This window comes from Lucilia cuprina, chromosome 4 (assembly GCF_022045245.1).
Source record: "Lucilia cuprina isolate Lc7/37 chromosome 4, ASM2204524v1, whole genome shotgun sequence".
NCBI classification, from domain to species: domain Eukaryota; kingdom Metazoa; phylum Arthropoda; class Insecta; order Diptera; family Calliphoridae; genus Lucilia; species Lucilia cuprina.
In genome coordinates, this window is record NC_060952.1 from 80,474,316 (window position 1) to 80,489,313 (window position 14,998).

At 27.4% G+C, this 14,998-nt stretch overlaps 1 protein-coding gene across 2 annotated transcripts in view; it reads right to left on the reverse strand.

Annotated features, from left to right (window-relative positions):
- The window catches only part of LOC111677800 (protein sidekick-2-like), a 220,715-nt gene that overhangs the window by 108,620 nt on the left and 97,097 nt on the right, over window positions 1–14,998 (reverse strand). For both annotated transcript variants that reach the window (XM_046948556.1, XM_046948557.1), the window contains exon 3: window positions 4,940–6,729. In XM_046948556.1, coding sequence (XP_046804512.1) covers window positions 4,940–5,057 — 118 coding nt within the window. In that variant the 5' untranslated portion in view covers window positions 5,058–6,729. The remainder of the gene's footprint in view (window positions 1–4,939; window positions 6,730–14,998) is intronic.

Here is a 14,998-nt window from a genome sequence, read left to right on the forward strand (position 1 = left end):
AAACAAAAATGAAATAAGTCCTCAAATTTGGGGACTTGTTTCATTATGAAATAATTCCCCAATTTAAAAATGAAAAAAAGCGCCAATGTAATGAAATGACTTCTTAAATTAAAATGTAATAAAACCCCATTTTTGGGGATTTATTTCATATGAAACACATCCGTAATTTTAAAATGAAATAAGTTCCAATTTAAAAATAACGAATTATGGAACAAGTCGGTTTTAGTGACATTTCTAAAAAAAATAGGTCGCTCATACTTTCGAATTGGACTTCAATGTTTAATACATTTCGGTTTAATCGCTTAATAAAAATTCCCTTAGTAGCCGGCCTGCGGCCGTGCGCAAGGACTTTCTACTCTATGGTATGTCCAACAACGGCTTCGCTTAATAAATATTTCCTAAATAGCTGGCCTACGGCCGGACGCTAGGACTTACCTCTCTATAATATGACCAACACCGGCTTCGTTTACTAAAGATTTCCTTAATAGCCGGCCTAAGGCTGAACACTCTTGATACAGGGAGAGTGTATTCTTAGCGAATTTTCTCTACCAAAATTTTAACATCCATATTTAACCCTACTCCCCGGAATTAAATTGAAAAGAAATTAAATGCTTTCTTATTTAAAAAATAATCCAAATTTTTAACAAACTGATGTAAGATATCATATGGTCGGCCATGTCCGACTATACTTGTTTAAAATGAATATTGCATAAAACTATATCTTGATCTTCATTACCATCACCCAGGATGTCATAATCATGCAATAAAATTAACAGATCAGTGTTTAGTAATGAGTAACAGAAGTGAATTCCTAATTGCGCAGCTTTCGGTTTTTAACAAATTTTAAAATAATATTTTGATACAACTCCTTATCTCACATATTTCAAAATTCACAAAAATTATAAATTATAAAATTATATAGGAAAACGCTAACTACTAAATTCCATAAAACTTATTAAAACTAATAGAAACAACATTTGTTAATACTCTCATATTCTCTGTGTATTAAGAACAATTGCTACTTTAAATATTTCAACCTTGATATGTAGAGCTAATAATTTAAATGTAAATATACCATTAAATATGATTATACTATTGAGAAATTATATTTTTCTCAGTATTCGTTTAAACCTTTTTATGTTTTTATACATTTATTTGTTTTTTTTTTATTTTTCTTTATTTGCATAAAAACCACTTGACCCATAAATATTTCATTAATTTTTAAAAGCACTTAAATTTCATAAATATAAATAAACAGTGGTTAAAATAATAATTTTAACCATGTTCAACAATACTCTAGATACTAATTGAGGACATTGGTAAATTGTTTTAGTACTTTGGTCAAGGGTTAACATACCACATCTAAATATTCTCATAAAAATGCTAAGCTAAACTAATGCTAATGTATTTAATTTCTATAGTTAAGTTCATTTGTTTGTTTGCTTGTGTATAAGTTTAAACTTTAAAGCAATAATACTATTTCTTTTTTTTTTTTTTTTGTTACAAATTTTAGTTTAAACAATAGCAATAGCACAATACTAAATTTCAAAGAACTAAAAATGGCTAAAAGGATAAATTGCTTAAAACAAAAATATAAAAACCCGATGAAGGCTTGGTACGAAAATTTACTAACAATACATACACACCTATACATCTACATGTTCATATATTAACTATACCTCTATAAGAGGAAAACTTGTTGTTTGAGGGTGTGTATGTGTATGTTTGTTTACTTGTGTAATTTTTACTATTTATACATTTTAACCATAAAACATTTAAACAATTACACGTTTTGTTGCTGTTGTTGTGTTGGTAATAGCAATTTTGCTATTGTTTTTATTTGTTTAAAAAATTTTTAACATTTTATTTACACTGTCATTGACAATGTTGTTTTTATTTTATTTATTTGCTGTTTTTATTGTTGTTGCTGTGTTGTTATATGCAGAGATCTCTAATGTGCGTGTCAACACTACTTGTGGTTTTAATGGTATTTCATTGTACTAGTGAGTACATACATTTGTACATACAAGTGTAATAACTTTACATAGCACTCCAACATACACAATAGTATGGTCCATTATTGTATTAAAAAGTTGAAGTGCTTTAAGTAAATACCAAATGTAACAAAGTAAGAAAAAATATGTGAAAAAGTATTGAAACAATTTAGGCCATTATGATACTGAGGAGATATGTGACCTGAATAGTATTATAGTATTAAAAATCAACCTTTCAAATTTTATCTTACTTAATCTGAACCCCTCTACTAAACATATAATAAAATTTATGAATAAACTAACATTTAAAAACCTAAAACTTTTATTAAATTTATAAAAATTAAAAAAATGAACATTTAAGTGACAAATTATAATTGAAATGAATTTTTGCTAAATGAAATTGAACCAGAGGGATTTGTGGTAAAAAATGGAATTTATTTACTTTATGTAATAAACAGGAGAGTGAAGGACATAATTGACCTTTATTAAGTTGATATGTTGAGGTGTTTCTTAAATGTTAGCTTAGTCCGACTATGAATCAATGCGTTTATTAAACACCATTTAATGATTTTAACATTCCATTTATACAGACAAAATTCTTGATTTGGAGCATTATCAAAATCTACGATGATCAATGAATTTCCATCCTTTTGTCTATTGAAAAAGGATAGAGTGCTGGAAATTTGTACAAATATTGGTATTGAAAATTACCAAAATCAATTGCTTTCACTTAGCTCCCATATGTATCTATTGCAAAACTAGGGATAGTTGTTAATATGCGTTTTTAGCCAGCACGTTGGATTATAACTATCCCAGGAAAACTTACACTTAAAATGATTTTGAATAGTACAGTATTCATAATCTGCCTATTTGATACGATATGAAATTTCTTTCGATACGAATGTTTATTCGATTATGATTAGAATTTTTGTAAATATTAATACATATTTTAATGTAATTTTGTTTACCACACTTATTACTTTTAACAAACAAATGGTAAGTTATCGTGGTAGTTTACAATTCGCAAACAGTTGAGTTGAGTCGAATAGATTTTTAACAAGAAGGGCTTGAAATTATTGACGAAAAGTCTTTAGGTCTCTTGGTGGCAGCGTCTATTGATGGCAGAGCATTCTCAGAGAAGTTACATTACCTTTTGTTTTGTTAAGAGTAAGTGGCGGTTATTGGACTGATGCACGGTGAAATATATATTACGAAATAAGTTCGGTGTTCTTTCCGAATGAGAACAGATACCCCAGAGAGAAGTGTCTGTGGGACTAAGCGTTGAAAATGAGTTGTTGTTAAATGTATATGATACAGGATGAAAGCAGGGGATCTCATCCACCCGTATACTTAGACTGAGTATGTGTGTGTTGGATAACTGAGAAGTGTGTAGTATTGAATGGTGATAAAATATTTTATACATGTGATACCAATGAATTTTCTTTCCATTACCACAGTGTGTTCATCTGCGAGTAAGAACAAAATCAAAGTTTTGTCTACCAGTCTAGGAGCTGTTTCCACTCTGCGTTTGCTGTAAACGGAAGTGATTTTTTGCATTTTGAAAGGAAAGCAACGGTGCAGTAATAGTCAGATATTAGATAGCTCAAGTACTTAAGTAAAGGTTTCGTATACTGGTCTGTAACTTCCATATACGTAAATTGCAACCTGCGTGTAACACAATGGGGTGGTGGTGAGCCATCATATCGCAGTGGTTGAAAGAAACCCACCAAACGACCAATACGCCAGGTGTTTACGTAAAGTACTCGACTATCAGCTTTGTAACTGTGTCAGCATTTATTGAAGAGGAGCCCAAGCTATGTATGTATGGGTCCAGTTATCATTTTCAGCCACCTTGATACATCTCGCATATTTTGGATTAAATTTAGAAGGTAACTTGCATGTTTGCTTATGATCCTCAGTATACTGCTAATAACCTCAAAGAGATCCTTTTAAACAGTAGGATACTAACTTTGATAAAATCTAAAGAATTTAAAGATATGCATAGGATATTTCATTTTAGTTCCCATGCGTAAGTATCCAAACAAGAGTAATGTCAAACTGCTGACACCGCCTTGAAAGATCATTGACCCTTTGACGACAAATATACTTGTTATAAAAGTTTTAGTAGTTTTAGTGACAAATAGGGCGAATCTTTTAACCAATCTTGACAACCTTATTTTCCAAATGATACATAAGTCTTAGAAGTTTCCTAGGGGAACAATTTTGTTATCCTAACTATTATGAGGGCATAGATATCGACAATCATCTTGACAACCTTATTTGTATAGGTGAACAATTTAGTTATCCTAACTATTTAGAGGGCACAGTTATCGATAATCAAACAAAAAAATAAATTGATTAAATAAAAAAAGGTTTGATCGTCAAAGGAAGAATTCTTATCTGTTGATAAAACTCATGTGTTTCTATGTATCGCAATCTATAGTCATTCCATAAAGTTTTCCAGAACAGTAGAGGTGCCTAAAATGATAATTAAAAATATGAACATTGATAATCAATAAACCTAAAATTCTGAGAATTTATGAACATGAATAATATCTATTTTTTATAACAAATTTTTACTAAATTACCTTAAATACATTGTTGAATATGTTAAAAAATCGAATGACAAATTTTCAAATATAAGGGACGGAATAAAATAAAATAAATGAATAAATAAATAAACCGAATGTTATTAAGGTAGAAATCTTATTTACACCACAGCATATCAGATTGTCCCAATTTACTTTAAGATTATTTTATATTTATTATTTTTTTCTCTCTCTCTAAACATTACTTATTTCAACACAAAACTCCAGACATTAACACAAAACATATACATTACATTATATAGAGCACTGAAATCATTAATGTTTGCATTTTTTTTTCATTTATAACAATATACACTTAGAAATATGTAAATATTTATGGTAATGTTTAGTACTTACCCATACTCATATAGAATACAGCTGCCACAATATAATGCCATAAATGCATTTGCTGCAAATGCATTTTGATGTTTTTTAAATTTACCCTTTTATGATGACTTTTATAAATTTGAAACATTTTGTTTTTTTATTATTGTTATTTTTATTTTTTTATAATATTTCTATTTTAGATTTTCGCGTTTGTATTGTTTGTTTGCTGGTGAGTGTTGTTAACAATTGATGTTAGTTACAATGCTTTGTAATAATAATGTAAGTATTGTTTCAATGACCTAGTTCTTTTTTCATTTTTCTTTTTTTTAATCAAATACACAATTTTACATCACATAAAATTCTAAGATCATTAATTTAAAAGCCAGTGTAAAAACCGGCGAAAAAACTATAAACTAAACTATAAAATTATGTTTTTATAAATTATATGTATACGAAATTGTTGGTAATTTTTATTTGTATATTATTAATATATTTTTGATTTAATTTGCTTATTATTTTGTTTCGTTAAAAGATATGATTTTCTATATAAAAAAAGAAGTTTATGTTTTTGATTTTTATTTTTTACGAGATGACACACTCCAATTTTTTATGTCTTAAAGACGCCATTTTGTCTGAGAATTATGCATAAAAAGATTGTGTTGTTTTGCTAGGAGAAATTACGGAAATTTTTATGACTATATTTGTTTATTTTTTAACTTCAAGTTAAATTCTTTTTTCTTGTTTGAATTTTTATGATTTCACTTGAGTTTGGTGAGTTTTTTCTTTTTCGTTTTGCTATAAAATATTTTTGTTTTGTTGATGGTATTTTTTATTAAAACGGACGGACAGAAATTTGTTATATGACTATTTTATTTCGTTTATTTTGTTGATTTATAAAATGCTTCAGATTTGTCCTTTTGAAAAAAAAAACAACAGCTTTGTTGCTGTTTGTCTTTTTTTAGTAGTTGTTTATAGTTTTCATATTATTCATCATTAAGTAAAGGATTTTTTTTGTAGTTTATTTGAAACTTAATATTTTTCTCTTTGTCACTTTCTCTCTTACTCTCGTTCTGCCCGCACAACCACACTTTCTTCGTTTCAATTGCTGTGTATATTTTTTATGACAATTCTATTTTCCGTTTCCGTTTTAGTCATTTTGTTAGCAGTATTTACAGTTATGACCTCATTTAAATGTTTTTATTGTATTTATAGTTGCTGTTGTTTGTTGTCTTCTAAATATTATGACTATTTCGTTATTTCTTAACGCCAACACTTCAACGCTCATTTGCTTTAGAAAGAAGCCAAAATATATTTTTTTATATATAAAGAAAAGTTTTTGAAGCGCGTTTCACAGATTATCAATAAATATTATTATGTTGTTGTTGTTGGATCAGGCCTTTACCGACCTACTGTTAACACTGCTTTTCTTAATATTTCAAAAATCTTTTGTAAGTTTTGTTTTTTGTTGGTTAAAGGCATCATTTTCTATTGTTTTTCATTCGTTCGTTTTGACTTTTGTATTACTTTCCACTTTGTCATTGTTATCTCTTTTCCTCTATATCTCATCTATTTCTATGGTATGAGATTCTTCCTTTGTCTTTTGTCTGTGTTTGTGCTCAAAACATTCGTTTTATTTTATTTATAGTGTTTACATTTTGTTAATGCTGTTGTTTTTATTTTTAACGCTCTTCTTTTGTTCCTCAAAGGACTTTGAAAATTTATTGTTATGGTTCATTTGTTTATTGTACGTTTCTTCCATTAAATTTGTTCTCTTCTCATTTGGTAGTTTAGCTTTTGTTATTTTTGTTGTAGTGCCAAATCTGCAATGAATTTTAGATGATAAAAATCAGTAAAGGTAAAATAATATTGCAAAAAAAAATGGAGGAATAAAAGTAATATTTGCTAATAATAAATCGATTTGTTTGAGGATTTATTAGTATTATTTATTATTAAGCTAAATGGGAATTAAAACTTAATTAATGTTTACTTATCTCTATCTCAAGTTAAATTACATATAGAAAAGTAAGGAATTGGAAAAAATACTTAATATTAGTACAGTTAAATATTTGGTTTGTTTCAAAATGTTAGACATTTTTATACCCTACACCACTATAGTGGGGAGATTGTTATACGTTTGTGCTGATGTTTGTAAAATACAAAAATATTGGTCCAATACCCACCTTAAAGTATACCTTGTGCGCAAGGTACAGGCCACAATTTTCAAGATAATTTGATGAAATTTGGACCAAGCATGTTTTTTGTCACAGGGACGAAGCCTATTGAAAATTGTTGAAATCGGTCCATTATTTCACCTAGCCCCCATACAACCGTACCTCCCGATTTGAACTTTTTATGCCATAATTACGTCAAATATTCTGCTATCTCTTTAAAATTTGGCACAAATAAGTTTTATATAAGTATAAATGACACTGCAGATTTTCGTAAGGATCGGCCCATATTTGACCCTAGCCCCCATACAAACCCCCCCTTCAAAAAATGACTTAAACGTCTAAAATTGACTTGTAACCATTTGTATCGCAATGAAACGCAACGAAACTAACTGTTATTTAGAAATGTATCCTTTTCCCAAATTAACCGAGGATCGGTCCATATTTGACCTATATAAAGCCTCATTTAGAAATTTTAGTTTTTTATCAATAAATTGATTAAATATTTTGGAATTATTGGTAATATTTAACATAAAACTTTCTTTATAAAAAATAAACATTTTATAAAAAGTAAAAATTTTAAAAATATACTCATGGTGTAGGGTATTATATGGTCGGCCATGCCCGACTATACTTTCCTACTTTTTTTAAATGATAATTAACTTGCAGATTTAACTTAAGGGTCTTAAGTTAAATCTGTATATTATTTCCATTTCTTACAAGCAAGTTTTTAGGAAGAAAAAGCTCTAAAATTTAACACAAAGTAGACAGACAAATCAATACGTATATAAATATTAAGTTTATGAGTTAAAAATCAATAACTCTTGCATAGTTCCCATACAAAATGTACCTATTTTCCCAGATATAAATTTATCATTATTGACTCCCTCAAATATATCATTATCTACACAAAATTTTTATATATAATTATAAGGTTAACAGAAATCATACTATTGGTCCACAATATATACTTTATTGGGTCTAATAAGAATATTTCTTGGTGTTACATACATTATGACAAACGAATATAAAAATAAAATTTTTGTATAAAAATGTACAAAAATTCTAAAAATAGAAACATAAAAATATGCACTACAAAGGTAAATACGCTTTTAAAACTCGAAAATGTGGTACAAAATCCAAATAATTCAAAGTTATGCTTCTGTGGGTAAAAAATATGCAAAATAATATTCTAACAAATTGATGAAAAAAATCTTAAATTCGTCTAAAATAGATCCGAGTAGGATAAGAACATTTTAAACCAGACATTTTTTGAACCTTTGCATTAAGTATTAGTAAGGAATTAAACGTCACCGGAAACATTTTGTGTGCTAAGCGTAATACTGTAGGTCAAAGGTTACAAAATCAATTTTTGGCGAATATATAAAAATCATTAAAAATTTTTATAAGGTGTAATCATTATTTTAGAATGTTTCTTACGTGACATGTCTGAAAATTTTTTTGCTGGAAATACACACACATTCCTTAATATCTAAAGCATATCTTAAGGCGCTATAAATATTATGCCATTGTAACAGATCTAAAATATATAAATATTGGCTGGTTCTATTAGAAAATATATGATAACCTATTTTTACAAATTTCATTAAATTTGGGAAAAGGATGTATTTTAAATAACAGTTAGTTTTGTTTGTTATTTGTTGGTTACAAGTGGTTACAATTTTAGACGATATAAGATATTTTTTGAAGGAGGGTTTTTATGGATGCTAGGGTCAAATAAAGGACGATCATTACGAAAATCTTTAGTGTCATTTATATATAGTTGTGTAGGATACAATCATAATTTGTTCCCTGTCACTGAATGGGACCAATATTTAAAAAAAAAATTGAAAATTAGAAAACACTTATGCTAAACGTTGTTGTTGTTTCCAGTGGTTTAAATATAAACTATAAACAAATATAATCTGTACATTGTTGCTGATTTAAAATAACAAATTTTTCCAAAGCTGGTCTGATAGAATTGTTTGAAATGTAGATCCCCAAGATATCTGGGGTGTTATTTTCAACAGACATTTACACATACAAACAGAACTAGGATTTGAATATATAAACTTTATGCAGTCAGCAAACTATGAAGAGTATAAGGATATCAACATTTCTGAATAAGTTTTTATATGAGAGTTGAAACATGGTTACATTGACAACAATGACTCTATAACATTAAGGTGGTTGCATTATCATTATTTTTCCTGTTACAAACCAGAGCACAACCTCATAATACCATCCACAATTTAGTGATGTAACGTATAAAAATATTTTATAATTACGGAATGCAAACGCCAAGACTTAATCCCATGAGAACCATTTTTGTGGTATTTAACATGAAAAATATTTGAAACATTGCAAATAAATACAATACATTGTATTTATTTGTATAAAATAAACAATATTTTTACCTGCTATACTGAAAATATTTTTACATATACAAAAAAATATATATGTATTTATAAAAAAATATGTTTTTATTTGAGGTTAGCAGGTTTTGGTTTATATTATTTAACATTCATATGAAAACCACAATTTAAGCGTGCCAATAGTATGCACAAAAAATGAACAAGAGTAAAACCAAATTACACGACAAAAAATGTGTCCCCAGTTAAATACAAAAAAAGTTAAAATAAAAAAATAATAAAAATGAAATAAATAGAAAGAATTCTTGCCAAAAATAAAATAAAACAGTCATGTACTCATTCATACGAATGTAACATTTCCGCTGTTTTTTTAACGGAAATAATTTTTTATAAGGGGTTTTTAACCTAAAAAAAAATATTGAAGAAAAATTATGTTCAATAATAAAAATCTGGAATGTTCATTTAATGTTCAATACTTTTTTAAAGTTTTTGCATAAAACGAATAAAAAAATCAATAAACATTTTTGATGCATTAAAGTGCTGAAAATGTAAATCATGAAATATAGACGTTAACTATAGATTTTGGACTAATAATTGTATGAAGAAAAAAAATTATAATTGTATTGAAAAATTTATACCCTAAAATTTTATGTATTTTGAGTACTTGCAATGTCACTATTTGCTTTTTTTCTAAATGCTTTAAAATATTATTAATTTTCCAATTTAAATTAATTTTTTTCCGAACTTTTTATTTTATTTCTTTATTATTTCATTATAATAAATCATATGTGAGTTCAAAATCAATGTACCATAGCAATATTTTTGGCTATAATTTTGTATGATAACGACTACAATGCATACATACATACATCATTTCTTTATCAAACCATTAACAACCATACAATCATAAATTTGTTAAAGTACAAGCGAATAGACATAAAATATACATAATTTCTTTTTTTTTGTGTTAGTTACACCCCGACAGACAATCAGAATTACTCATACTCTTATGCACGACAATGTCATCATTATTAAGGATTTTCATATGCGTGTGTGTTAATTATCTTATTAAAAGGCAAACATAAATGACAGGAGGTCAAATCAAGTCATCTGAAAAGTACAGCAGTGTGCAGAGCATTTAAAAAAATATACAACCCACACATCCTTTTTATTTTGACAATCTAAAATAAAAAAGAATGTAGTATACATTTGTGTTTGAGTTTGTAACAACCAACTAGGAATGTCCGTTTAATTTCAAATTAGCATAGACTTACAACTGAAGGGTTAGTCAACTAGTCAATCAACCAATTCGTCAGTATGTTGGTTAGTTAGTTAATTAGTTAATTAGTTAGTTAGTTACTTTTTTAGTTAGTTAGTTAGTTAGTTAGTTAGTTACTTAGTTACTTAGTTACTTAGTTGTTGGTTAGTTAGCTAGTTAGGTAGTTAGTTCGTTAGGTAGTTAGTTAGTTAGTTAGGTTGTTGGTTAGTTAGTTGGTTAGGTTGTTGGTTAGATAGTTAGTTAGTTAGTTAGTTTGTTAGTTAGTAAGTAAGTAAGTAAGTAAGTAAGTAAGTAAGTAAGTAAGTAAGTAAGTAAGTAAGTAAGTAAGTAAGTAAGTAAGTAAGTAAGTAAGTAAGTAAGTAAGTAAGTAAGTAAGTAAGTAAGTAAGTAAGTAAGTAAGTAAGTAAGTAAGTAAGTAAGTAAGTAAGTAAGTAAGTAAGTAAGTAAGTAAGTAAGTAAGTAAGTAAGTAAGTAAGTAAGTAAGTAAGTAAGTAAGTAAGTAAGTAAGTAAGTAAGTAAGTAAGTAAGTAAGTAAGTAAGTAAGTAAGTAAGTAAGTAAGTAAGTAAGTAAGTAAGTAAGTAAGTAAGTAAGTAAGTAAGTAAGTAAGTAAGTAAGTAAGTAAGTAAGTAAGTAAGTAAGTAAGTAAGTAAGTAAGTAAGTAAGTAAGTAAGTAAGTAAGTAAGTAAGTAAGTAAGTAAGTAAGTAAGTAAGTAAGTAAGTAAGTAAGTAAGTAATAATAAGTAAGTAAGTAAGTAAGTAAGTAAGTAAGTAAGTAAGTAAGTAAGTAAGTAAGTAAGTAAGTAAGTAAGTAAGTAAGTAAGTAAGTAAGTAAGTAAGTAAGTAAGTAAGTAAGTAAGTAAGTAAGTAAGTAAGTAAGTAAGTAAGTAAGTAAGTAAGTAGTAAGTAAGTAAGTAAGTAAGTAAGTAAGTAAGTAAGTAAGTAAGTAAGTAAGTAAGTAAGTAAGTAAGTAAGTAAGTAAGTAAGTAAGTAAGTAAGTAAGTAAGTAAGTAAGTAAGTAAGTAAGTAAGTAAGTAAGTAAGTAAGTAAGTAAGTAAGTAAGTTGGTTAGTTAGTTAGTTAGTTAGTTAGTTAGTTAGTTAGTTAGTTAATTAGTTAGATAGTTAGTTAGTTAGTTAGTTAGTTAGTTAGTTAGTTAGTTAGTTAGTTAGTTAGTTAGTTAGTTAGATAGTTAGTTAGATAGTTAGTTAGTTAGTTAGTTAGTTAGTTAGTTAGTTAGTTAGTTAGTTAGTTAGTATTCTTGATTTGAATAGGAATAGGGCTTCACATGGTTGGCCAAGTTCATCAATATTTTCTTCTTACAGTTCCTACAAAATATCTAACTTAAGGACAATTCTTGTTCATGATTCTAATTACTCGCACCATATCTCCTACCAAAAACACATGCACGTTTCAATGTTCAGACGCCCATAAACATACACACATATATTATAACAACTACTTTTATTCCTTTTGTACATTATCCTTGAATTGCTGCACCAACAATAATAATCTTTGTAAATAGAATAGAGAAAAAAATATCAGCTATTAAATTAGCAAAAGGACTCAAGACAAGAAAAGACATACTAGTAAGAATATGCTGGCTTTTACTCTATTCCAGTCTGGCGAGTAGAGGCCATTAAAAAAAGTGTTCTTAATGTTTGCTGCTTTTCTGATGGGCAGAGAAAAAGATGAAGTTAAGGGCATAATACTTACAATGAATACAACTAAACTACAAATGAAATGAACTAAACTCAATGAGTTTGTATTCATTTAAGTGTTTGTCTAAATGTTTGTGCGTATCTATGCGTTTGTTTGCAGTTGCTATGTGTGCGTTCAAAAACAATTCCCCAAAGCAATTAAAACGATAAGACTGACTATAATAACCAAAGTATATTGTAACACTTTGATGATGTTACACACTCATCAGCCTTAAAGTGGGAAGGGGTGCGGAGGTATAAAGAGTAACTAAAGTATATAATAATGCTGTACGTTACTTGAATCTGGTAAAAATGTAACATAGAAATGGCCAAGAGAACATTAATTTAAAACAAAATACAAAAAAATCTATCCCAAACTATAACACTAAAGTATATAACAACTTTATTTTCCAAAAGATAACATGTAATTGATGTGCAGACAGATACTCTTACACTGCATGTGCTTTACATTAGTTTGGGGAAAATAATCTCCACAGGATAAACAAAGGCGAGGAGTGCGAGAAAAACACTATAATGAATTTAGGCTTCAAAAGCACACTGTACGTGTTTGAGTTGCTGTTTTGTTGTATGGAGTGAAATGACTTTAGTCATTAACCAAAAAATTTCAACAACACATCAGGGTTTTCGAATTTAGGAAATTTGGGAAAATTGTATTTATAAGTGATAAGAAGTAAAATGTAAGCCTTAATTTAGCTACATAGTTTTATTTTAATACAAAATTTTGTTAAACTTATACGAGTTCTTCTTAATTTGTACAATAATTCAATTGCCTATATGGCTGAAAGTAGAAGAACTTTGATTCAATATATAGAAGTTTTTATGAAGAATCTTTTAATTGGTTTTATTCTATTTCTTTAAGTAATTACATTAATTCTTATCACTTTCGAAAGTCATGACAAGATCAAAACAAATATACAACTGACTAACTAACTAACTATCTAACTAACTAATTAACTAACTAACTAACTAACTAACTAACTAACTAACTAACTAACTAACTAACTAACTAACTAACTAACTAACTAACTAACTAACTAACTAACTAAATATCTATCTAAATAACTAACTAACTAACTAACTAACTAACTAACTAACTAACTAACTAACTAACTATCTAACTCACTAACTAACTAACTAACTAACTAACTAACTAGCTAGCTAGCTACCTACCTAGCTAATTAACTAACTAACTGACTGCCTAACTAGCTAGCTTACTAACTAACCAACTAAGTATCTATCTACCTAAATATGTAGATTACAAAAAATATATCGTCTAATTTTCCTTCAACATTTCATTAAATTACAAATACATTTATTTGCCTCCTACAAAAAACGACTAATCAATTTACGCGCTAAAATTAATTGATGTTGCGAAAAAAATAAACGAGACAAGCGATTTTATTATTCACTTACTTTCCACTTCATTAAATTACACTGCAAAATCTTTACAAATATTTCAGGGTCAATGACAAGTGTCATTCTTGATAATTAAGTAATGTATTATATGACTGACATAAATTATATTTATTACATTTTCTTATACCTCAAATAAATCAATAAAATCTCTTAAGGTGTTAATATCAATTTGTGTAATATAAAACATAAATGAATATAGGAAAATACAATGTCTGGCTTTTAATAAAATTTTTCATTATAAAGCAGTTGCATGGCAACATTTTAGTCTCGCCAGGTAATCTTAAAAAATACTTTTTTCTTTTTACTCTAAAAACATTAAATGCAGTTAAATTTGTTTATATGTATCTTTTTATTGCGGCGTTGAAAAAAGTTTCTATCTTCGTTGATAAATAATTTTTTATTTTGCTCATAAAATATCATCAAATCTTTAATTTGCACAACGAAATAAAAAGAAATCCACAAACTCACTCTTACTTTTTTTATGGAGCAATTTATTAATTTCTGCAGCGTCAAGTAGGTTATAAAATCTCTTGAGAGCAATATCTTTTAATAATATTCACTCTTAAAATAAATATGTATCTATGTATTTATGTGTGAATATTTGCTTCTATATTAAGTAAGTATGTGTGTTTTTTATGTGGAACAGTTTGCATGTGTTGATATGATGTGTTGGTGTTAATACATGATGAAATTCTTAAACATCCTGTAAATTTATGAGAAGTTATTAGAATTATGGCTGTAAATAGTAGGTGTATGCGAACATTTTGCCTCTGTTTTTTTTTTTTTTTTTTTTTTTTTTGACGTGTGTGAAAAGTATTGTGCAAAAAAACATGTAGATATATATAAATCGTGAGAAAAATTATTAAACATTAACATACAGACAAGTTTTTTTTTGGAAACTTCCTACTTTTTATCACATTAAATAAATTATTAAATGTATTATCAAGAGTAAATTTTATCAAAAAAAAGTTATATATATAATTTAGTCAGCGTTTGTTTGAAATTAAAATTACGCTGAATTAATAGTCTCCAAAAGCATTTATGTTTATAAATTGTTCATAAATTATATTGTGCTATAAATTATGTAAACTTAATTAACAAACAGAGTATTTTTCTGTGAACAGGAAATGTGTGTA